Source organism: Corapipo altera, unplaced genomic scaffold (assembly GCF_003945725.1).
Source record: "Corapipo altera isolate COAL_440 unplaced genomic scaffold, ASM394572v1 1b, whole genome shotgun sequence".
Taxonomy (NCBI): domain Eukaryota; kingdom Metazoa; phylum Chordata; class Aves; order Passeriformes; family Pipridae; genus Corapipo; species Corapipo altera.
In genome coordinates, this window is record NW_020884881.1 from 17,414,950 (window position 1) to 17,441,658 (window position 26,709).

General features: G+C 40.2%; 1 protein-coding gene across 11 annotated transcripts in view; it reads right to left on the minus strand.

The window, feature by feature from the left end:
* Positions 1-26,709, minus strand: part of CELF2 (CUGBP Elav-like family member 2) — a 554,249-nt gene that overhangs the window by 52,854 nt on the left and 474,686 nt on the right. For 10 of the 11 annotated variants that reach the window (XM_027639964.1, XM_027639960.1, XM_027639958.1 and 7 more), the window contains 4 exons: positions 25,294-25,342; positions 16,632-16,766; positions 6,133-6,212; positions 1,058-1,216 (listed from right to left, as the gene is read on the minus strand). In XM_027639964.1, the coding sequence (XP_027495765.1) occupies positions 1,058-1,216; positions 6,133-6,212; positions 16,632-16,766; positions 25,294-25,342 (423 nt within the window). Of the gene's footprint in view, positions 1-1,057; positions 1,217-6,132; positions 6,213-16,631; positions 16,767-25,293; positions 25,343-26,709 lie in introns of those variants that run through there. The other variant, XM_027639966.1, reaches the window with a different exon arrangement.

Genomic DNA, 26,709 nt, shown 5'->3' on the forward strand with positions numbered 1-26,709 from the left:
GACATGACTGACTTTCTGGGCTGCAGGTTCACACTGATGGGTTATGTTGAGCTTCTCATCCACCAACACCCCCAAGTCCTTCTCCTCAGGGCTGCTCTTGATCTATTCTCCTCCCAGACTGCACTTGTGCTTGGGATTGCCCTGACCCAGGTTCAGGACCTTGCACTTGGCCTTGTACTTCATAAGGTTCTATTTGTCTAACTCAGAAGCATCAGGAACTCTCAAGTTATCCAAAAGCTCCTCAGCCAAACATCTCAACTCCAGAGCCACAAAAGGCAGAGGCTCCCTCTCAGCTGAGCTGCAGGGCAGTCTCTCTTGACCACCCATGACCTAAGACAGGTGGCTGTGGATTTCAGATTTTCCAGCAGGGACAGCAGCTAACACCTCATTCTCATCTTACAAATGGACCAAGGAAAATATCATTTTAAATTTATGAGAAATTAATGGTTTTTCCTGGCCACCTTCACTTTCTGGATGAGGCTGTATGAACCACACATGTTTAGCATTGACAGGACCATGCATTAAAGAAAAAGCCATTCCCAAATGAGAATGTGGAAAATTAGATGATTGATCCACAACACTCTAGTTTAGAGGCTGCACCATATAGATATGGCCTCTACTGTAGGCCATACTGAGCTGCCTGTCTGTCCTCCCCTAAGGAAGAACTTAAATTTTATTCCAGCTATAAAACCCAGACTCTAACATTCAAAACCCCAATAAAACTAATGAAATCAAATTTTATTTATGGTGGAGGGGTTGGAACTAGATGATCTTTAAGGTCCCTTCCAACCCAAGCCTTTCTATGAATCTATGATTTATTTTGCAGCACGAGGGTACTTTAAATGCTTGCCTTTGACAACACTGACACATCTTCAAATGCTTATCCGGTTTCTGTTCCTTGTTATTTATTTCTAGTCCATGTGATAAACATACTCAGAAGACACACTACGTATCCTGGAGGGCTTAGCAATTTATTGCAGGGATTTTACTATATGGCTTACCATGGTTCTAAAATAAATACAGTATAATTCAGCCACCGCCTCCGAAATGAACTTACAGCTAGATATTGTGGCGTGAGTCCTCCAAGACCTGTGAGGTTTCCCCAAGTGGCAGTATTGAGCTGTTGCATCTGCTGAGCCAACTGCTGCTGCAAACGCCGCTGCTCCTTGTCCTTTTGGGTGTCAGCAAACTTCACCACGATTGGCGAAGAGCAGCCCTGTGGTCAGACAGATCAGGAAAGACAGAAGGGTTAAATCACACCGAGTCACCCTCACACCCTGAGCTCAGCCATGTCCTCTAGGGTCACTGGAAATGGCACGACCAGGTTGCTCCCCCTCTCTTTGTGACTGGCATTTGTAGGATCGCAAGGACTAAGATTTTCAGGTTCTTAGGAAAAGAGGCCATGAAGAAATTATTGATTGCCCGGTTCTTTTTATAAAGCACCTTTCCTCAGGCTCTCTTTTCCTTCCAGCTATCAAAATCATTGCCAGAGACAGCAAAGTGTACCAGTCCTCTTTAATTAAGCTTCACAGCTGATGAGATGGACGTGATGCTTTGTCTGCAGTCTGTTTTCAAGGCATTGCCAAAGGGAGAGGTGTCCAACCTCCCTGCTGCCAGGGACCACACAGCCAACACCGCCCTGCCACCACGGTCTGGCCGTGCAGTCACGCTGAGTGCAGCTGGGCTTGTGTGCCCTACACTGGCTTGTGTTCCCTACGTAAACAGACTGTGAGCAGTAGCCTCACTGCATCGCCCGTCATCAGCGAGTCACTGGTCCTTTTCATGCCAAGGACCCCCAGTCAATTCACCCACCTGTGGTCCGCTCCCAGGTACGCTTTGTATCAAGCACCCTTGAGATGTGAACAAAGGGCAGGATGCAGACCAAAAGTGACTAGTTCTGGTGATAGCAGCCCATTCCTGATTGCCACCATTTCTTCTATTGCTTCTATCAGCCTCTTGTTACATGATATGGGAGGGCTGTTAGATGCCTTAGGAAATAGGGAAGCTGTAAGAAAGAACTAGAGATCTGGTCTGCAGCCTACGCCTCACCCGTGTCTGAGGGACTGTAGGGAAGAAGTAGGAGGTCAAAGACCAGATGGACTTTTGAGGTAAGCTGGAATTACCCTTGGACTTCAAATTATGCATTCCTGGGGAAAGTCACTGAGAGAATGAGATGTGATTATGAAAGATGTCTTTGTTGATTTCTCTGTATTTCTTTTCCATGCTAGGAAATGTTTCATATTTTAACCTTTCAAGTCTTTATTTTTTTCAAATCAAGGAAGCAAACTATATACTGCAATGATTCAGTTCTTCAAATTAATTCAAGCATTTTATGAGTCATAGAAACTGTCAATCCATTTCATGCTGTTTTTCAACTTCATAGGATCCAATGAATAACTTCCCTCCACCCGCCATGCTTTGTTATACTAATTTCTTGTCTAACTTCAATCTGAACACAATGGTAGGAGTGATAAGTGACTCAAGTCCAAAAAACACAGCAGTGCTTTAGACAAAGTGTATAGCGTGGGATGAGGAGCAGGGTTATACTTAACCTAATTCTTCCTGTGGCTGCCCTCACAACACTGTGAACATCTTCAGAAAAGATCCTGTCCTTGATTATTTACAAAAAGCAGTCATGTACCTTTTCTTCTGAAAAACCTCACACCAGTGATAAAAATATTCACAATCATCAGATGAAATGATGAAATAAACCACAATAACAATATCTCTTGTATGAAGATCTTTCATCAACACCATTCCTTTAGAATTATCTTGGAAAATCATCACTTGTGATTTATTATTCCAACTCCAATTCCTTTCCTGTGTGTTTCATTGTAAAAAGGTCTTTCAGTGTTTCAGTGAGAGAGAAAGGAGATATATATAACACTCCAGCAATCAAATAAAGATTATGGAGGAGTTGGCTTGTTACACAATTACCTCTCTCTAGTGATTTTTATACTAATATTAAAAATAAGATAATTTAAAAAAAAAAAGAAAAAGGAGCCGAGGGGTGGAGGGTATGAGAGAGATTTTTCGTGTTTTTTCTAATAAAAAAAGCAAGTTGTTTCTATTTATTACAAGGTTTGGTAACACCGGCTTAAGAACAACTGGAACTTACTGCCTTCTACTTAGATGTACAGGAGAATCAAGTCTATTTCCAAAGAAATAGAAATGAGTATCAAAGGAAGAAATATTATATGGCTATTTCAGTTTTCAGTTCAGCAGCTCAGCACTCAACACTACAGCTGACATATTTATGAATGTTTAAATGTCAGTAAATTGTATAAAAACAATATCTCTGCAATTTATGAATCTATAATTCACTTTTTTCACTGTCTGCTCTATATTTCATCACTTCATCATTTTCAAGAAAGCAAACATTCTGAAGACTGAAATTATATCTAGCAAGTGGCTCTGTATGAGAAAAGGGTTGTTATTGTTGTATCAAATTTACTCCATGATAACAAATTAGTGTCTTCTACTGATGCTGCATTTGAATGCCTTAAACAAACAAAAAACCTCCACAGAAATGAGATAGAAAAGCAAACACTCTGGAGCAGCAATTATATTTTTTAAATCAGTTGATTTAACCGGGTCAGTAAGTCAGGTGGAAAGAGCAGTAAGAGAATGTATCATTATATGACGTGTTCATCTGGACTTAACATCCCCATTGTTCTTTCTTAGCCCACTTTGAAAATTCATCTTGGTCAATGATGCGTGCTAAAGAAGTGAAAATAATGAAATCAGAAAAAAAAATCTGTAGTAATTGGGTTGAAATGCAATTGTGTATTATACGTGGTCCCCTAAGTCCACTTTTGTTTGCAAAAGAACATGAAACAAAAGTGTCCAAGGATGACTGTTTCAGGCTGAGAGTTGACATTTAATGCCAGTCAACCCAAGTTAACTTTCTACTAGAGGAGTCGTGGCAAAAGTGAACAATTTTTTTTTTTTTTTGCCTACAGGGTGATTTCTGTTTTATGCACTTCCATTTTCTATCTTGAGAGGAGGTTTCCAGCACATACACAAGGTGCATTTCCCTTCCTCTTTCAATGGCGTGGTATATCCATATCATTCAGTGCCATTTTCTTCCCAACAACTTCTGCTGCCTTCATATTTTCCTGTGTCTTGTCAGGGCAGCAGGTACAGCCTCCAATGAGTCCCTCCCCCATGGAGAGGGAGCGTGTATGGCTTCTTTCCAGGAAGGGACTGCCAGCCTAAGCTCAACTGACACAAAGACCCAGATGTTCAAAGTGCAAAATATTTGGAATTGCCTTGCCTATATGGAGATCTCAGTGATGATGTCTCTAAAGGTGCTGAGAAGCATTTTGGTCCAAGAGTCTATAGAATTGATCCAAGATTCTATAGAACTAATGTCACTAGGATTATCCCGTCAAAACCCAGCCTCTTTTGGAGTGCTGCATACAACAGAGGAACGGGAGAATTTGTCTGGGAGGTGTTATGTCTTTAATTTTACCATCTTCTGAAGTAGAGCTGTATAAAATTCATTTTGCTAGACAGAAAAATACATTAAAACACATGGAAAATATAGGTAAAACACAGTATTACCAATAAACATTTCCTTTTTACTTGGAATCAAACCCATCAAAACATATATATCTGAATTAAAGGAGCAGTGCATGGCAGAGAAATGACTACAGGTATTATTTTGAGACTCAAAGTGGCAGTTTTTTCATAATATACTATCAGACTGCATAGACTGTATAACAGCAGCTTTCTAGTAAATATAATTTCAATTATTCTCATCTCATTGGCAGATTCTCATCTAAAACTGTATACCCAGGGTCTAAAAATGCATTGCACTGAAAAGAAAACACATAGATTATAAAAGAAGCTCAACCAAATTCAAACGTGATGTTTGGAAAGACAATAGCTTTGCAATGCCGATATCATTACTTGTACTATACAGGAAACAGTTAGTGACAGTTTCATGCACTAGCTGGAATTTTATCTTCTGCTCCTTCTCCTCTGTCCACCCTCCCACCCCTGGTCTCCCCCCTTGGCTCGTTACACAAAGCAGCTCAACGACATGACGCAATAATGATTGTTTAGCACCCAGCATGCTTTGGGAGACTAGAGCATTGCAAAGGAAAATCACTGAGAGAAAAAAAAATATAAAAAAAATTGAAAGGTCCTGGTGGAAAAAGAAATAAAAAGGAGAAAAAAAAAAAAAGAAACAAGTGCACATAACATCAATGCCACCTCTGAGAAAAATCATCACTACACGAAGATACAGTATACATAATACAGTATAACATGCACTCTCCAATGATAAGCTAGAAGATCCAGAGTAAGTAAAGATTTCATACTTGTGCGGTTTTTTGTGCAAAATTCTGAAAGACCATGACAAAAATCACAGACTGAAAAAAGTTTTGAGATTGCCAGACAAGCCGTGGCATTCGATAACCACTCCAACGACCGGATCATTAGCCCGCAGCTACAGTCACATTAAGTGAACAAGTTTAAAGTTTTGAGCTGCTCATCATGATAAAATCTGAGGCCATAGAGGCAGTTTGGAAGGGAATAAAGAATCTTGCTTGCAAGGGGCCAGCCACGACGGTGCTCTGCAGGAAGTGCCACACTTCAACATGCTCTGTCATCATTAGCATTTTTATTGGCTACATGAAGAAGGCAAAATTATATTAAGTTAAAAAGAGATTCTATTTGCAGAAAAACACATGCACTAGTAACTCAGCGTGGCCACGTTAAATCTCTTGAGTTTTTTTTCTCAGAGCAGTGCAAATCACAACACTTAGAAATCTATTTAAAAGAAACTAAGATTTTTCTTCGGGGGGTATGTGTGCTAAAAATAATTTACTCATCAGATATACTCTGAGTATGACTGAGGAGTGGTATTCACAGCATTTTATTTTCTGCTGAATGCCACTGAAAACAGGATAGAGAGCTGTGTTTGGATACCACACAGCCACCTCATTGTGTGCTTTCAGGTGATTAAGAAAAATAAAGCTTCACAAAGACAAGTAGAGTGAGCTGGTAAAAAATTTAAATCTGTGATTGTCATGTGTCTGATCTGATCCAGGAGAGCATGGCTTTACCATTCGCAATCATTTGCACAAAGAAAACAAAGAAAGGGCAAATGATACAGTACTGTACCTCCATGGTCTGAGACTGGTGCATGGCTTTGATTGCATTCTGTGCCATTGCCCTTGTAGAAAATGTGACAAACGCACAGCCTGTGGGAACAAGGGGACAGGGAGCAGGAAAGACAAAAAACAACAAGACAAAAGGGTTGGACGCTTGTTAAACCAACACAGTCTACGAGAACGGCCACAAGACGACACTGTTCTCAGTAGTACATAAAAATAAACAACTTCTCTAGTTTATTTATCGACAGTGCTGACTTGCTAATCTGACCATAGATGAAAGAAAAAAAATTAGGTGGGAATGGGTGATGTGAAGGGTTTTTGTTTTAATTTTTTTTTAATTTTTGGTTTTGGTTTTTTTTTATGTTGTTTTGTTTCTGTTTCTGTTCTTTAGCCACAGGGTTTGAAATAAGTAAGGCTTTTACATAGCCTTTGGATTGCATAGTTAAGTCTATTCAGACCATGCATTAACAATTGCTTGCTTTTGTGCAGGTAAACTGTGAATAAATGACTGGCATTACCGACAGCTGAATTGGGAATTTAATACAGGGGTCCATTACATCACACATTACTGTGATGCACCAAGAATGATTATACAAATTAGAATGAGAAAAACTCCACTGTGTAGCCTGTGACTATGTGTGAAAAGACTCAGACAAAATTCAGTAATGTAGGTGGAATCTCAACATTTAAGAAAATAACAAAAATAAAAATCTTTACTATTTTTGTTTCTCTGAGTCCTAGGTACAAGTGTAATTCTAAAGCTACCGCCATCTTGAACAATTCTGAAGCTATGTGCATGAACACCTGAAAAATCACTTTTTTTTTCCTCCTCAGCCTTTTAAATCATAATGAAAAGCCAGCAGGCTAATGCCTGGGCTATTTTTCCACCCTTTTACTACTGTCAGCCATACCTACACTGGGCATGGCACAGTTCAACTTTTTTAGTGCATGACTCACTGCCCTTTTGGCTAATAAAAACACTGCCTCCTGAGATTTACATTTTATTCTTCATGCACCCTTGGGCATCTTAAAGAAAAAGACTGTGAAATTAATGCAGATTCGGGCTGATTTTGTAATAATACCATGGTACACTAAAAGCTTAGCTAAAGCAACACAGACTTATTTCACTTGTGATCTCTAATGACTTTAAAAGTGCATTGATTTTCAGCTCCCTTAGCCTTGCACAGTTTGAACTTAGGTTTCAGAGAATAATTTAGTGTTCCACTCAATTTCCTCAAAACATTATTATTATTACTACTTAAAAGATTTCCAAATGAAGCAGATCTAAGCACTGAGAGGCTAAAGCATATTGTCATTTGAGAGCTAATGCATGAAAGCTACATTCTGGCATCAAAAATACAATATTGTTGCCCCTGTGGCCAATGGGCAAAATAAACCATTTTGCAATCCAACAAGCAACAGATTGTTTGGTTTATGCAAATCAATTTGAGGCATAAAATACCTTTTCTTTTTAGCTCTGTGTGTACCTGGTAAGATTATCAAGTCAAGACTGTATTCACATTTTAATCAAACAACAGTAAGAGAAAGCAATGCCTGATCATTACCCAAAAGCACTACATCTAGTCATGAAAATAAAGTCAATGCATTTTTGCATCATGTGGTATTTTTTTTTCCTCTTTAATGCAAAGGCCCTTGATTCAAGAGAACCTAAGCTGTCTTACGTACCTCTGGCTGATAGGTCAGCATCATAAAATCAGAAGTCATAATTCTTTTACCCAAACCTCACATATTTCTTAGGTAACAAAACAGCTGATGATGTCTTACTACTGTTTAGCCACCACTACATGTTGTTATACTGATCTTGTTCAGCAACAAATTTCTGTCACAGAATATGATGTAACAAACCAGCTTTCTGTACAGCAATCTAGACAAAATGTGCAGTAGAAAGGTAAATAAACCACAGTACCTCTGCTTAGATTCCATATTGCTGCTGTGCACTAAAATTAAAGAGGCCCAAATTTACCATCAGTCTCACAGTAATCTCTCTTAATACCATTTCTATTATTACCATTAACAGAGGAAATGACACCAAGGGTTTTCATTTCTCGTCTTGCAAATTCAATGGGGGATGAGCACAAATAGAAATATACTGGAGGGCAGGCAAGGAACCCCATACAGAGCCTTGAATAATATTGTTGATAATGGTCAAGAAACTGCTTCACTCGCTTCTTTGGCTCTCATTATCCAGGAGTGTGTACCATAGTGACAATCACTGAATGGAGGGTTCGAATGCATAAGAAGCATGTAAAAAGTCAAAAAGAATCAATAAGACACAGTTTATGCATTTATCACAATTTCTCCCCAGTAGTTCTGCTGTAAGTAACTTACTGAGAGATGTTGCAATTAGCAGGTCTCAAAAGAAATGTGAATCAGCAGAGAAATAAGGCTGCATTCCTCTCAAGATAAAGCAGACTCTCCCTTCCCTCCCTTAAGTTTTTTCTCTTTTTAACCACATAGCTCAGTTGCTGGGGACTTTCGGTGCCCAAAAACACTGCAAAGCCTTCCTCCTCGCTCCTCAGCCCAAAACCATTTGCATGGGTCCCGTTGCCTTTGTCACGGAGCAAAAAGACCTTTGTAGCAGATTTCTGTATCAATTTGAAAGAAACTTGTTCTGTGGGCAAGGGGAATGCCTGATGAATGAGGTTATGCAGCTTGAATATGAGCATTTGGAAACAGCATTCCACAGAGAGGATGGGGCTGCATTTTAATTAGGGTTTGCCAGCCAGAGGCTACAAGGTTAGGTCCCCTTGTTATCTCCAGTCAGCAGGCCACTTCCCACCAATGGACAGTGGCCATTTGCACAGTAAATACCCAATTTACCTCAATAACCATGGCAAAAATTCAGTAAACAAAGTTATTTCTAAATTATTTGAAAACCCAGACCTTCAGTGGTTACCATCAACCCCCCCAATTAAACTCTAGCTATATTTCCATTTAACCATCTTTCCAGACATTGCTACATGTATTCACATTCAAGGGTTATTTTTAAGCTACTAAAACTAGACACTCACACACAAAATTTGTATATTTATTATGTGTGTGTATACATTATGTTATGTATGAAGTATGGGATATTATACATTTTATTATGTGTGAACTGTGAAGTCCTTTCCTTCTTAACCAGACTGCCACACCGGAGGAGAGCTAAGCCTGTATCATAGGAATAGGTCTACTTAACTCTATCACTTAACTTGCATTTGTAATTTAAGTGGTCAGAAAAGCTGCTCTGGGATCCTTGTATTCTCTGTCATGGCCAATGGCAGGACCTTGATTTTCCTCTATGAGGTACATGTGCATTTGAGGAGGATGGTTTTGTTGGGTACCTAGAATTTAATCAGAAGCTGATGTCTAAGGAAACTGTATTTCACTTGTTTATGTTTCTAAAAGGTTGGGAAAACCCTTTCCATCATACTCTCACTCACTCTATCGCGTGGACACAGGTGGTCTTTTGGGAACACACTGCCAGCTTTAGGGTCGTAAATCACAATTACAAGAGGACAAGACTAATCAGATTTCATGCCTCGTGGTGCAAGGAAACAAGAAAGATTTTCGTGGCCTCTTACCTCATCCTATGAAACATGGCATTGATTGGCATGCCATGGGCTGAGGTCTTCCAGACCAATAGCTACAAGCAAACTATTTCTGTTCTACCACACTGGGTCCTGATACTTCAATTATTCCCTTCTTACTGGAGCTATGGAGCTCTCTGGGAGAAAAAATGTGAAGAAGGGGGTATTTCTATAGCTAAAGCCTTGAAATTACTTTATTTTGTACCACCAGCTACCTAGCCACACCAAAAACTAGATTCTTTTGTAAATATAGTCATCCTGCAAGTCATCTTGCACTTACTTTTCAGCTCTGGTTTCAAAATGTCAGGGATCAGTGGCAGAAGCAAAAGGGGAGGGAGAAAGAGGTCTAAGAGTTTTAGCTGCTTCTCCAAGGCTGCCCTCTCACTCCCTGCACCTGAAAAACAATTGACTGGGGAAAGGCTGCTGGAAGTAATTTCCTCCTGCAGGTGGAATTGGAGGCAGGCACCCAGCTCTGTCACAGGAGATGTGTTTTGGAGCACATTATCTCATCTGCCATCTCAGTTGAGAGAACAACTAAACTCTCAGGATTGGTCCTTACCCCCTTCCACCACAAACTGAAAAGGAAATTTGAAAAAGGTTTGAAATTTGATAAGCCTCCTCCTTGATCCGTGCAATCCCAATCCTAAGGCTTGCTGCTTGGGTGACTGAATATTTGAAATATTTAAAAAATATCAGCTCTGTCCCATTTCAGCTCCCACTCCATGTGATTCTTCTCATCTCAAGCTTTCCTAGACTGTTGTGAAATGTTCAGTCAGCAGTTCATGCACAGTCTAACACAACACCAATATTTGCAAGCTGCAAGTGAAGTAGAACATTTTTAAGTATGGAATCCTCAGGTAAGGTTCATACCTACACAAGAAACTCATCCAACTACTGTGGTCTACCAGAGGTTTTAAAGCCCTCAGTGAAGCCAAAAGGAGATGCAAAACCCATAGACATTGTTTGGAAGTTTAAAAACATGGTTTTAAAGTGCTGGAGATGAAAGAATGGCAGGTGCAAACAATTAAAAAAAAGAAGAAGAATATATACATATATATACAGTGACCATTCTAACACAGAAAAAGACTCAAGATTGATTTTCAAAGACACCTGAGCAATCACAGTGCTGTGTGTGGTGGCTGTGGAGCTGGTGCTGGAATGGTTGCACCACAGCTTCCCAGTTCACCACGAACAAAGTTTTTCTTCAATTTCTGTGAAGAAACAATAGTGAAAAGCTGCCAAATACTCTTCCAAAGAGTATCTGGGATCCTCTGAGATGAAAGCCTCTATTTAAAGAAAAGATAAGGCTTGAATAAAAAGCTATGGAAATTGAAATGTGACAAAAATAAACTCTAGTTGGGTTAAAATATTTCCAGCTGAGATTGCAAAGTAGACTTTCCCTTTTCTACACTCTGCTAATACAAACCAATCTGAAGGAACGAACAGCCTGGGAAACAGCTTCCTAATAAAGACATCATACAAAAATCTGTCTTAGTGTTTAAAATACATTTCATCTACAAATTAAGACATCAAATTGTTTATTGTAGCAATGTTTGGTCATTAAGTATTACTTAAGACACACAACGACAGGTCTGAGACCAAGTGCAACAATTCAGCCCAAAGGAAATAGTTTTGAAAAAGTCACAGTGAAGCTTTTCAGTTTATGCATATCAGGCACATAAAGGTAACAAGAGGCATGTCCTGTAACCATGCCTGAGCCCTTCAGCTCTGCTGACTTGACTACTGACCAGATGACAGTTTCCTAGATTTTAAATTTCCTGAAGTCCATGGTTCCCTTGAAGCATTTCTAATTGGACATTCAATTACCCACCCTGCAGAGTACAGACTCCAGTAAGTGGAATTTACACAAACACAGAATCAAACGGGTACCAAAGACCACAGTATCTAACAGTGCCTCGATGACCCTCTTGTTGGAATAAAAACTAGTAAATTATTTCATTTCAGACTTCCCCTCTGGGGAGGGATTGCTGCAAAGCTGCAGTAATGGAAATCTGAGATGTAGTTTCTGGCCAAAGGCCAGCAGAGACGTTGGTCACTTGGATGTGTTTCTTCCTTCCCAGCTGCAAAAGAGTTTCAGCAAGGGAGAACTAAATTAAATGTGCCATAATGATTGGAAAAAATGAAAATGTTATCACATTACAGCAAAACAAATAAGGTATGGATGTGCTTCTGAAGAGCTATTAAAATACAGCACTTCCACTGTCCTTGTTTCCCACCACTTACTGATACACAACTCAGAAGGGGACCCCTAATCCAGGGTGCACCCATAGCTGGCACTTCATGGTACTTTAGCTGAGAAAGGACAGTAAATATCCATGAGGAAAAAAAAAAAGGCATAAAATCGCCTCACTTACTTTTCCCTGCAATTAATTGTGATGCAAATACTAATTTTCTTTTACTAATTCATCAAGAAAACCCTTGAAACTGAAAGTTATGAATGGATTTTAATGAAATTAAATTGCCTGACTGTGGTGTAACTCTCTATTCCTTTTCTAACCTGCTCTTAAAGCAAAGAAAGAGAGAAAAAAACAATCCTTGTAATCAATGTCTGCAGAAATGTTCGCTTGTCCCGTGTGCCTGGTGATGTTAAAAAATCATACAATTAGGAGCCTAGTAGATGTAGAAAAATGCATTTTGAGCTTTTTTACAATTTTCATGGTATATCCAACTGTATCTATGTGTTATTAGCAGGTTTTTTCAGTGCATGCTATTAACCCAGTTGACATCTTTTTTGTATCTGATATATAAATCTGCACTTAGCAATACAGCAGAATAATTTTCTGTGCAGTGCTCCTGTGATAAGGATAAGAGGATTTTTTTTATCATCATTATAGATGGTAATAATTCCTAGAGTGATACAGAGATATCGATCCACTGATCTAAAAAAAGTGTTTTACAAAGGCAGAGAAGTGTTGCTACCCTTATTTTAAGGAACAGGATAACAGAGATGATGAGAGACCAACTCACCTATGGTCAATAGAGTACATCAGTGGCACAGCTACAAACCAAACTTGGGTATTTCTGGCTATTTTTGCACACTCCAGCTATCACTGCATGGCTGTCTGTGTTGGCATCTGTGGTCATGTAGACATTACACAGCACTGGAAGTCAGGAGGTCTGAAAGTTTCCTTAAGCCGTTTACAATAAGTGATTTAAAATCTTAATCATCTGAGGCAGTTCACTTCTGCTTTTTCATGATAATGAAGCTTAGCACATGATATCACAATCATGAATTTTTGTAAAGCATACTTAGCTCTTCAGAGAAAGTGCTGGATTAAACAACCCTGCAGGCTGAATCCTTCTCTTTGAATAATGAATATCGTACAGGCAGTGGCAAGCTTCTTTAGATAGTTCCACAAACCCTGCTAAAGCAAGGGCCAGCCTCCATGGCTGCTGGGTTTCTTTATCTCTACAGCCAACAGGGTATTTCTATTTTTTAATACCATCCACAGCTAGGAATTACTCTCTGCCAGCCAACTAATTTCACAGGGACTATCCCAAAGCCTTCAGAGAGCAATGCCTTTTGGTTGCTGCCTATTCTTGAAGCTGATTGAAATATAACAAGTTACAGGTATAAACAATGGTTATTTCTTAGATGTAGGAGTGAATAATAACGGGGAAAAACATGACTCAGGGGAAAAAAATCTCAGTGTCTTTAAAATGCACTGCTCCACCACTGGAGCTCTGTATCATTACTTTAGTCTCATTTTACAGCTAAGTTTCAAACAGCTGACAATAGGAATTTGGAGTTGAAATGCTGATGGTCCATTATCACTACGGACAGCAGTGGGTGCGACTTTATTAAAGTTCTGTCAACTCTTGGCTAGAAAGTACAATAAAAACAACTAGTTCCATCTCTCTCCTTCTCTCCCTTTATCTTAGCACTTATATCACACTCATCACAAAGTGTTACATTTTCTCTTGATGCCACAGGACAGGATTTCTCCTTGCTACTGGAGCCACATGGTAAACTAAAACCCTACATCTTGCCTATGAGCTGACAGCAGACTGTTACTCTACCAGCAGTGAGGCTGCTGTTGTAGTGTAGACATGGTCTAAAAGTCAAATGAAACCTTTATAGTTTTTAATAAGTAAAAAACAAACAAACAACCCAGCCCAAACCAAAATTGCTCTACTGAGCAGTGTAACCTGGAGTTATTCCTTGCAACTATCTGCTGGTAATGCAGATTATTTGCCTGAACCCTTTAACAAAGCTCAAAAGCTGGCACAAATACCAAGAAGATACTTTTCAAGCTCTTTTCATCCAGAGATCCCATGATGTGCACTTGTTATGCAACTGAAAAGAGATGCCAAATGGAGTTTACTGGACCACATTTCCATCTCACTGCTGTGAGAACTGAGTCCCCAAAGGCTTTGGCATGGCAGGGTCAGTGTTTCCCTAAGACAGTGACTATTTTTCATTCACCTCTCTGTGTCTAGGGGGGAAGCACATCCAGATCGGTGCTGGGAAAACAAATACTGTTTGTGGCAAAGGGAATTAACATCTTGGAAATGGAAACACGAATTAAAACTTATTAAGGATTGGAACTCTTTACAAAGATTTAACTGTATAAATTCTCCCTCTTGCTTTAGTGAAGCAGTTTTTCACCTTGTAGTTTTTCAGTCAAGCTCCCTCCTCTGCAGATCTCCCTCAGCACTTTTCATTTCAACTGCGATACCAACCATTTTCCCAACACTTTGCCTTTGCTCATGGAGTGGTGGTTTTGTGAAGCTGATAAAAATCTGCCTGAAAACCTGGTTGGCGCAGCTGAACTCATTTTCAAGTGTGAACATGGGTGTGTAGAAAGCAATTCGAGTTTAACAAGGCATGATGCATGAGGGCATGATAGAATATCAGTCGTGATTGTGACTGAAATGAACCCGAGTGGCAGAGAGGATACAGCTCTGCTACGATTACTGGTGTGTGACCTACCTGGACTGAGATCTTCAGTCTCCAGCAGGAGAGAACAGCATATTAACTCTACAGCTGTGCTGGCCAGCAGAGGACACTGCCCTGCACAGCTTAGGAATCTCAGCTTCTGATTGCTGTGAGATTGCTATTCATGGCAGAACAAAACCACCCCACCAACCTCACTTACTCTGTTGGATTTCATAATTAGCTTTCCTATGCTCATGCAATACTCAAAGTGTGTTGAATAAAAGTAAGTGTGCAGTGGGATTTTTGTGGATCCCAGGAAAGATCTATTTCTTTGTTGGGTGATGCTGACAAGTCAATTAAATCTTTTTGGGGGCTCAAAACATCTGATGCGCAGATCTTGTTATTTCAGCAGTTAATTAGCTCCTTTCCCACTTGTGTCTTCCATCACCCCTTCCCTGTGCTACTTACACAATGAAATCAGTGAAAATCAGAAATACTTATTTTGCCACAGTGTTGGGTTTAGAAAGATAATGGCTTCACTTGACTCCATCAGTAAACATTCCCTACTGAGCTGCAAGAACCAACCTCAGACCCCTCCTCTAATCTTCCCCAAGGCAAAAGCCAGCATTGTGAGGCTCTCCTTGCCTGAAGGGACTGCTGCATCCCAGCCCCAAAAGTCTGGGGATCACAAAGCATAAATGTAAGTGCATAATTTTCTTGGGACTCTCTATTTATTGCCAGAGTGTCTTTGCAACAAGTCCTTATTAGCACAGTAAGTGCTTTCAAACAGTGTCATGAAATATACGAATACTTGCACTTCCCTTGCTGAAATTTATAGGTATTTTAAAGAAACTGGGCAAAACAAAACAACCCATGCACAAATACTGTGGATCCTATAGCCTACTGGAAACATGTAAATCCAAAAACAAAGAAAGAATTCTACATCTATATCCACATCTATATGCAAAATGGGTGCTATTATTTTTTTCTGTGCCTTTTGAAAATGTAATAAAATGCATAAACTGTGCTTTCTATTTTTTTTCTACAGAAGTGATGTTTTTCACAGCTCCACACTTAAAATTACTTTATACCCTGTGCCATTAAATGGCTATGGCAGGTACCACAGCATCCTTCTGCACTGACAGATGGGACTATCCCTATTTATTTTCTTTTCCACTCAGCAACTCTGGCACTGACATTTTGAGAAGGTTCACGGTCTGAGAATAAATTCAGGTCCATATACCGTGGAGTTAATATGCACTCTGGGTCATCAACATAGGTTTATTTTTCTTTTCAATATGTTTTCAGAAGGCCTTTTCCCAAAAGGCACTTTTGCACTCAAAAGGGATCACTGGCTATTGAAGTCTGTGCTGCATTTCGTTTCCAAGTTCAGGCTGCCCACTTGACCACTCTTGATGGTGCTGCTTAACACATGTCCCCTGGTTTTTGAGTCGTGGTAGAGGCACAAGATTTGAAATTTCTTTTTACAAACTTTGGTCCAGACAAAGCTCTCAAGTTCAAGCTAACCTCTTTGCTTCTCAGTTACAGCAGACCTATGTTTTGCATATAGTTACAGAAAACACAGGAATGGAGGAGATAGATGGTGCTACGATGTGGGCCAGTTCCCATGACCTTTAAGCGGTCATTTACAGTCCCTGCCTTTTTATTCTTTTTATTTTGGCCTTGTGCTACAAAGCAGAAATGGGGTCAGGGAAGCAACTTTGATTTTGTGAGAGCAGAAAACTGAGGGTGTTTTCTCAGGGTGCAAAGGAACCTTTCCAGCTGACAAACAGGGTGATAACACAAGTTAATACGTTGGCACCGAGACCCTTCTGACACTGGAAATAAAAGGTGATAATTTCAGTCACTGTGAAAAGTTCATGTGGATAACTTCATCACGTGGGACGTATTACAGCATAACCTCTCGCTGCAGACAGCGGCTCTGCCTACCGTGGCTGTGACATATAGCTCCCAATTAGCACTTAAGGAAAGAGACTTTACAGGCTGCACACTCACCTCTGCTCAGCCCATCCGGTCCCCGAAGGATTCGGCATTCTTCTATCTGGCCGAACGGAGAAAACATCACCCTGATATCATTCTCATTACACTTCTTCGAAACCATTCCTATGAACAATTTTCTGTCTTCCACAGCTAGAAGATAAAAATAATGAATGAGCAAAGGCCATTTCATCTTTTTCCTGTGATCAATGCTTCATTACCACATCAAACCAAGCTCCAGTCATGTGAGTCTGGCTCTGTAACTGAAGACAAGTCCTAAGGCAAACACTTTATACTTATAACCTCCCTTCCCCCCTTCCACCCCCACCCCAAATATCTCGTTTTTCTTTCTCTCTCTCCTTTCTCTAGTGGTGCTTGCTGTTTATATAACATATTAATTGGCTGTCTTAGTCACTCTGCATACACCTCCCCATAACGGCTTCTAAAAGGAAAGCATCCTCTGTTAGAGGGACTTTTAAAGATATCTTTGCATGGATTCTAATTCAGATAAATTCCCTCATCCCCCCCCCCATGTGTGAAAGAAATCATGATGGGGTGAGGGTGAGGAAGGGATTTTGTGTGTAATGATACAAGCTGATGAAAAATATTCCTGACAAATGTTTTGAGAGGGCAGCTCCTATCTGAGCTTTCAATTTCTGCCAACTTAACGCACAGCACTGGAAAGGCAGATGTGCACTGACTGCTCTGGAAAAAGAATGCATTAAATCTTCCTGCTGGTTTTTTTTTTCAGACTGCCACAGCCCTCTCCCCTTCAGGAGGACACAAGGTATATTCTGGGACATCACTTGAAGACCCTCGGATTCATAATGATGCTGAGTTTGCAAAAAATACCCATGAAAAAGGTGCTTTACCTGAAGTATTGGTAGATTATTTCCTGCCTGCACTGTCACCAAAACCAGCACAAGCTGGACTGCTGCAGCAGGACGCACACAGTCCTGTTAATCAAATTCAAATTTACAGGTCTAAAGCTAGGGACTCTTGTCAAAAATGAAAGAGGTCATCAAAACTTAATTCATTCTGGAAAGACTTAAAAATGTTAACGCACCCACCCATCTATATTAAACCAAAAATCTAAAGTGCTTATTATACAGTACATACACCAGTGCTTTTTTCTTCTCTGGAAATGGCATGTAAATCCAATTCCCTGTTAATGAGCAGACTGTCAGGGTTTGTGGGGAAGCAAAGAGAGAAGGAAAGCTTTTCTCCAGAGAGTCTGTACTGCACTTACTTATTTCTATTATTGTGCAAATTATTTTTGTAACGAAGTATTTTCATTTCTGGGCTTACAAAAAAAAATAATGAATCCTCCCTTGCTCTCCAACTCTGTCTCCTGTGTTAGTATGAGTTTGTCAAATGGAATAAATTGCAGCTGAGGAAGAAGGAACTGCGTCCATTTTTTCTAGGATTTTATTTGTGTTATACTTCAACACTTTCAGTGCATTTAATAATTTCAAGAATAACAAGAAGAGGTTCATGTTTATTGATCATGAGAAGTGTTTGAAGTAATTTTCTCCTTAAATTGCTGACTTTAAAAAGTATTTGTAGCTTTTATGCAAGCAAGTACCAAAACTGTGCATTTTTCAGAATCCAAAACAGAGACCAGCCCCTGCAACCCCAGCTTCTCAGTCTAAAAGCTTGCAAGAAAATTGGCGTGAATTTAATACCCAGGGGAAGACGTTTTTCTCAGCAGAGATTCCTCAAGACTGAACATTTTCATTCACACATTATATTGAGGTTCCACATGCAGGTGAACCCTCCAGAAAGGGTTAAAAAATGATGAGTGCACGGGATGAGCCAGTTATGTACAGATCAGGAGCTGAATATGCGTGATAAGACCAACAAGTTGGGATATTTTTATATGTATATATTTATGTCTTATTATGAAACTTTACATCTGATTCATAATACATAACTGACCTTGATGCTGCTAATAATTATTTTAAGGATGAGAAAACTGAATTGCCTTGCTCACAGCTACAAGAGGAATCTAGGCAGCCACTTCTGCTGGTGAAAGGATGCCTGTAACTTGGTTTTTACAATTCCTATACTGCACTGAGCAATCTTTTTGAGGAAGTTCCCTGACCAGCCTGTCCCCTCAACAACAGCCAAAGACTATGGGCAGGGTGCAGGAGAGGTTTCGAGACACAGGACCCAGCTGTGCTGCCAGGACTGAGTTTCTCCACACCAGAGACCAAGGTCAGGCTGGAAGAAGCCTTGGTGCCAAGCACAGGTCCAAGCATTGCCTTCTGCTCTGTTATGAACCTCTTAATTTCTGTCTGTGTGTCAGTTAGTACCAGCTAGTTAAAACTTGGGTTGATTTTAGGCTTGAGATACAGTGTGCAGGTCTACCCTAAGGGTGACTAGGTTCCAACCCTCTTTTAAAAACAGCTGCTGGCTAAGTCGAACAAATGCCTACTTCAGCATCCCAAAGGAGGTCCCTTGGGTCCTGCTTTGGTGCCAGGACAAAGACTCAAACCAAAGAGATTCACATGGAGATCCGAAAGAAACGAGATGCAAACAGAAGGCTTTAATTTTTCAAAGAAGTAGCAGGCAACAAACTCCCCACTGGCCTCCTTTGGTTTCGCTGGTAAACCTATAAATATGCCATTTAACTAACATGATTTGCAGGTTTGCTGCTTGAGGGTGATTTTATAGTAAATTAAACATCCAGCTCCTGTGTACTGTACATCTTAAAAATGCAGATTTCATGAGAATGCTCAGAGTACAGAAAACATATTGATATGATGACGTGCTCTGCATTCAGGGCCATTAGTCAGTGCTGATCAGTGTTGAAGCTTAAGAAAATTGCTATTCTTTTTTTGGCTAGGGGCCCAGCATAAAAAACATTTAAAGTGACAATTGTCAAGATCATAATTACATGTTTTCACTCCATCTGATAGAACATCTGATATTATTAGGCTGAAAGAGTTTTTAACGATATATTCTCACACAGAGAAAGGAATGCTTTTCCACCTCGATAAGACTGACTGCCAGGATCTGTTTCTGCATTTTTGGTCAGCCACTTCTCTCTTTCTGAAATGAATTCTTACCTGTCAGGCGGGCAAGGTTTGAGAATCAAATAGACAATGGGCTGCAAGAAGTGTGGGTCAAGAGGGGTTAGAAGTTAGCAAACTTTGGATCTGGGAAGCCTGAGCATTTTCCTGTGCGTGTTAGCTTGCTCCCATGGACTGTAAAATGAGGAGCCCAACATTAAACACGTGATCCAGCCAAGTGTTGAGGTCAGGACAGGTGCTACGTGCTGCTAGTTGGGGAAAGGATGGCATTCTAAACCTCTCTCACCTAATTACAGCCAAGAGATCAGCTTGTCCAAAGAGTGACTGATCTCACCTCTCCCAGTAATATGGGATGGGCTGTGCCATGGGACTCTATCCCCTGCTACTGACAGTAGATAGGGCTGTTACCTTCCAGCCAACCCCCAAATCTTGGTCATCCTGATAACACTAGATGTCCTGAGCTTCAGCTGCAGGGACAGGAGGAATAAATGAGCTTTGAGAAACTGGACAAAGCTTGGGAGCTGCAAGTGCTTTGGGCAATGAGAGCAGATAAGAGGAATGCTGGGGGGGGAAGGATAACAATGCACAAGGGTCAGCACCTCTGTGCACATATCTCTAAAGCATTTCGCTGCTGCTTGTTAACTCTCTCTCCCACATTTGGGGTAGGTTTCAATAATTCAAAATCCATAAAAATCAAATGTTTTTTTGGCGAGTGTTTGACATCATTATTTCTGAACCTTGCTCATCGGCTTATTTGAACTTTCTGACTATTTTGCACCGCTGTGTGGGAAGGAAGTAGATACAACCATTTGGAAGCAGCTGGTAGGACGGGGTGGCTGAGTACCCCTCCTTGATGGAGCAGAAGCAGCCAGAAGGCCACAGTAAACAAGACCTGAAGTTCTAGTCACAGGAAGGAAGGTGTGAAACTACACAGCATCTTGATTAACACATTATAGGGTTCACCTTTAATCCATCCCAACATATTACAAACACAGGTTAGCTGTGCTGCCAGGGCAGTTGGAGTGACACATCCAGGGCTAAGCCTGCTGGATTTGGGGTGGGGTTTCCCAGAATGCAGGAACCCTGTGTGATGAGGTGCAAATACCTGTTTTAAAATGAGATGAGTTGCTCTCATAACTCCATCAAGACTCGCTCTGCCATCACTAGCACAGGTGCCTGGGCACCGTGTTTGAGCCCAGAACGCTGCATTAGCCATCCAAGGTTACATGAGATGAAGTCTCTCTATGCTGGGGGCGGATTTTTTCAAACTGAGCCTCCTGTCTTCTGACAGCACTGCATCCAGTGTGCAGAATAACATCCTGAAGGGCCTAATTTTTTAGCTTTACTCAATTTGCTTCATTAATGAGCATTTCTTGCAGGTTGTATTAGATTGCTTGTGCTAACCCAGGAGAACAGAGCAGTAGAGATTATTTTCTGAACGCTATAAAAGAATTAAACCCTGTAATAATCATGGGAAATCTCCCTAAAGATTTGACAAACATTTCTCTCTTCTAAACCCCCAAAATTCTGAAAAATCAAAATTATAACCCTCTGTTATGCATTTCTGAGGAGTCCAGTAAGATAATGAGTACATTTCCTCCCCATTCTTCTCTGAAGTTGTCTTCTCTTTTGAGCAAATCAATAAACAGGTAATTATGTATAAATGGTGGCTTTTGTAGGTTCTTTTGGTTTCTTTTTCCAGACAGAAGGGAAGAGGGGAAACCAGACTTTTTATCTCTATCTGTAAGCCTGTGAAAACCCCTTGCATACAATCTGTCAAAATCACACCTGGATCTGGAGCTGCCTGCATTAATTATCAACTTTCCTATGTGTTAGTGCTAACATATGGCATTTAATTACTCCCTCCAAATCGGCAAAGTTGTGCCACTTAGAATTTCAAAATTATTTTTTAACGTTTCACTAATAAAATAAATAAAAATAAATTATAAGATTTCTCAGCTACCCTCCTCCCTCCTTTTTTAATTTTTTTAAATAGAGAATTTAGTCATTTTCCCTGAAGTGGTGATACTTTGATCCACTTCGGAGCATACTGTCTGTGGGATATGTGCCTGAAAGTACTGACTGTGTTCAAACCCAGATCCAAGACACATTTAAGTATTTGCCAAATTGTAGCATGTTAATGGTCACAGATAACTCAGAGTCAAGCAGGTGTTCATGTGTTTTTGGCATTAGAGTGCAGGAACCTCCTTTGTTTGAAAAAAAGGAAAATGCCCTTAAAAGGATAAATACTGTGAGTGATTAACAGTTAAGATTAATCTAGTAATGGTGGAGCCTTCAAAGTCAGACTCATGCTTTTCTGGAAGATAATCCTTAAACAAAACTTTGTAGATAGGTTAAAACAACCACCTAGCACAGAGGTGGTCAGACTAGACCTACTGGGTGATTAGACCAGGACACACTACAAAATTCATCATCTGAAAATCTTTCAAAGGTGTCACATTTCTCAACAATAAGAAGCTTTTCAGAATACTCCTGGGTAGATAAATTAATTAGATCTAAAGGCAAGTCTTGCCCCATCAACTCTAGCTGCTAAAAGCTTGATGGAAGAAATTAAGCTTTGCTTCATCTGCACGAGCAGAGAAACGACACAGATGTGTGTTGTACGCAGGGAAGGAATCACTGGGACAGGTATCCCAGAGAAGATGTGGCTGCCCCATCCCTGGAAGTGTTCGAGGCCAGGTTGGATGGGGCTCTGAGCAACCTGGTCTATGTGGGCAGGAGGTGTCTCTTCCATACCCATCTCCCAGTTTCCATGAGGTGAGCTCGGTCCTTGGTGCTAAGGGACAGTGACGAACATATCTAAGGACAGGAAGAGTGGTGGAGAAGGAGGAGCATTTCATCCTGGCATTCTCTGGCTTGGATGCTCATTCAAACCTTTTTAGCAAGGGACTCAATATAGGGAGGGGACATATCACACAGGAAATACTGTTCTTTGGAAACCTCTGTAAGTTGAATGAGAGGACCTATTCCTCCTCCCTGTGGAACTTGAACAGGTCTATCAATCCTTCACAAACATGTACAAGCTCAGAAGGATTGTAGTGAGTGTTTAACTTCTGCATATCTGTCTACAAGATATCTGGAAATTTTGACCAAGAGAATTTTATTAACCTCTTTGAAAATGGAGTAACACCATTTTACCTACAAAATGTACTGGGATCCTCCCATGACTCAGAAAGCAAAGGGTTTCAAGCATTCCTCAAAAGCTCAAACACCACAGATCTTGAAAACCAAGATGCCTTGGCATGTCTTCTTTCTTTTCCCCTTTGAACTTACCAATCTGGTTGAAGAGGTACAGTTCACAATTTGCTGTTGGCATGGATAATATACCTCCTCAGATGGATAGCCTGAGGCATATGGAAAACATGTGCCAAACAAGCCCCTACATCCCCCATGCTGCTGTTCTTTCTCTTTCTGGATCTCCAAGCTGCTTGCAAACTGTTACTTACTCCCTGGACCCCACGCCTACACCCTGTCTTTCTGAGGAGCAGAAATACTGCATCACTGCAGTATTAGCTTGCCTTCTGTTTCTCCAGTCAATTAAAAAAAAAATAGTTCACCACCCCTAGAACATGCCTATCAGAAGTTCCTACACTCTCTAGGAGTCTAAATTTAAAAAAGTTTTTAATTTGACAATTGGAACCTCTGATCTGAAAATTTGTTTTCCCCAAAATACAAAAAAGGCAAGAAAAAAAAAGGGAAAAACCACAATCCCTCATGATTTTCATGCTTGGAGTAGGTGCCAGAAAATAAGAGGGTATTCCCACAGTGCAGACAGGAGTTTCATGCAGATAACCCTGGACTAACAGCAGCAGCCAGGAGCTAATGTACCCTGCTTTTCAAGCAGGTGCTACTTGCAGAGTAAGACAGAATTTGCACAATTCCCCATAGTGTTTTGCCAATATGTTCAATCTCCTTTAGAAAGAAACACTTCAGACAATGAACAAGTAACTCACTGGGAGTCAATTTTGGCCCACTGCCTCTTATTTTTCCAATTTACCTAGGAAATTGAGGTGAAATTTGTCTTTGAAAGAAGAACTCATAGAGGCCACACTTAGTTGAGAGGGTTCAGGCCAGTGTTCCTGTGCCTAAGGGATAATTGTACCCACTTCTAGCACTAAATACCATGGACTGGAGTTTGGATTCAAACAGCAACATTCTCCTGGACTGCAGTGGGCCCTGAAATGTTCAGTCCTTCTGCCCATGCTGGTGCCGTGGCCTCTATTCTGAGCATTCGAAAACAGCAAGAAATCACTGCTAAAACCTATTAGGAAAAGGTTCTTCGCCCAGAGGGTGGGGGTGTGCATTGGATCAGGCTCCCCAGGGAAGTGTTCATGGCACCAAGCCCATCAAAGCTCAATGAGCATTTGAACAACACTCTCAGGCACATGGTATAATTTTTGGGACTGTCCCTGTGCAGGGCCAGAAGTCAGATTTTGATGATCCTAATTCTAACCTAAGAGAGAGAACACCCCTCCCTTACAAATGGGTAAGGGCTCATATTTCCTGTGCTCATGGCCACTTTTGTTTGGAAAGTTGTTATAATGGGAAACCTAACATAATGTGAAGTTTTAATTTCATTCCAAACTTCCTAATCCTTGGAGGAGCCCGAAAAAGGGTTGCACTACAATTAGCTAAAAAAGAAGCCTTAAAAAAAGCCTTGCAGAGAGATTTAGAGCCCAATCATAATTTACATTTGCAGGTATGTAGATCTCTAAGTGCACGGCTTCTGCCCTGATTACTAATTAATGAGGTGCAAAGGTGCCTGTTGGAGGAACCAGCTCTGATTATGTGGGCCTTATGGGAAAATGAAGCTCTTGCAATCTAAGAAGGCAGATGATATCTTTAACATATATTTTAGAAAATTACAGGAACAAATCAAGGGGCAAAATATACACATGTATATATTTTTAAAGAATCACACCCAGCCAGGTTGCGCTACCATTCGATTATCTTATTTCCTTGAATATATAAACCTGGCATGTTTAATAGATTTAGAATGCTGTCTGTTTTGCATGTCATATACATCCACTTAGGCAGTACCCTGGTATTCCAAATGGATATTACTGTCTTTATAGCATTCATTTTTCAATCGTTGAGAGGAATAAGTATACAGAGAGCTGCAAAGTGGGTTTCCCAGTTCATAATGAAGCATATGATTAAAACCTAAATTTGGCTCAGATTCAGAACAGCATCATTCTATAAAAAGGTAGTTAGGCAAATGTTTAAGGCTGATCATCTGCTTACACAGTTTGTTAACACAGGAATGTTTTTTTGTTTCCTTTATTTTTAAATTTCACCATTAAAATTTCATCTCCATCTTATCAATATCAGGCACTCCCACATCACCTTGCTGTTAGGAGAAACCAAGGGAGAGATGTATGCAGTGAGGTGGGTCGTGACATACAGGAGGTACAAGGAAGACCTTTTTTGAGAACATTTCCTTCCTTCTTTAAAGCAGAAGATAAAAGGGAGTTCAGAGCAGCTCAATACCTTCCCTTCAGGTGGAGGGAAACTACCTCATATAATTTTCACCACACAAGGACTAAAGCAAAACCTCTCACAATGTTGTGCTTGCTTTAGTTTAGAGAGAGTCACAATTAAGTAAAAATAAATTAAACACGTACCATTTGACTTTTCACTATCTGCGGGTTTCATCTGAATAGGATGATGCATCTAAAAACAAAAATGAAAGAGAGTAAGGCAGGTTGGATAGTCATAAGAAATCAAGAATCATGTTTAATTATATAAATTCAAAATAACACTGTATTATAAGCTTTTAAGAAAAAATAAGATGGTAAAGGAACATTTTATAACCAGGAAGATTAAAAAAAACCAAACATCACTGGGCCCACAGGACTCCTATAAATCTTTAATTTGCTGTATCTAGTTTCAGAAGACATCTAAAGTTACAGCCCTCATTAGTTTATGGCATGCTTGGTTTCTGTTTTACCAACTTTTTTTCCTCAAGCTCAACCACTGCCAAAACCAAGATGGAATTTTCAAGTAATTTAAGAACTAGCAAGCATTTAAAACGTACTCAGAGGACTTGAGTTTGACAAATGAACTTTGCTTGTAATTAAAAAAAGCATGCTGATTCTTTCAGGACTGAAGAGGAAGAGAATCTAGCTTCTTACAATAGCTTCCTATAACTGTTCAGTATTTCATCTTTTTGTTTAAGGATACATTATACATTCATTCATAAAGCTTCCACCACAACATAGAACAATTCTGGCTTCCATAAAAACTCCTAATCCTTTTTCCTTTTCAACCTCTTCCTCCATTCATGTCTCTCCTACTACAAAGGAAATCTACCCCCGTGTGCAGCATTCCGTGCTGAACATCTCACAGCATCCTAATGCTGTGTCCTCAGCTTTCTCTACTACATGATGCTGCTCCCACACTGAATTGTTGATAACTCCAACAAAATTTTTACAAATGGTGCTTTTGTTCTTTCAGGAATAGCAACACCACAACAGTTGAGCTCCCTCTGATCAGAGTGTGTGGCTTTTCCATAGACATTGGTTATAGCCAGCCATGTGGTCACTCTGGTGTACTCTGGTGGGAAATTTTGTTACAGGTTCTCAAAAGCCTTCAGAACTGACCTCACACTGATATTCAATGTAGGAAATTTTTAAGCTTGCAAAAAACCCCACTTTTATTTTCTTTCATAGGCTCTGCATAGTTGCTGGGATTTGACTGCACGAACCTTCCGGCAGCAGCAGGGCCACTGCTTTTTCTCTCCTCAGCAATTCCTTACCAATTCACATGAGCAGATAAATAAATGTATGCTCTATCAGCTTTTGTATCATTTTTCAGTGCAGTAGAGCTGAGTATTGCCTGAAAATGTCAGAGGCAATTCCGTTTTTTTAATAAAAGACTATTATGACAAACTTTGGGAAACAAAAACAGCTGAGCAGGAGAGAACATCCATGCCCTCATATCAAATGTGCTTTCAAAGCAGCACAGAAACCCAAATCTGTATTGCTTTTGGTGGAGCCACTTAGCCTCCAGGGAAAAAGATGCTGGATTCTTTAGAAAAT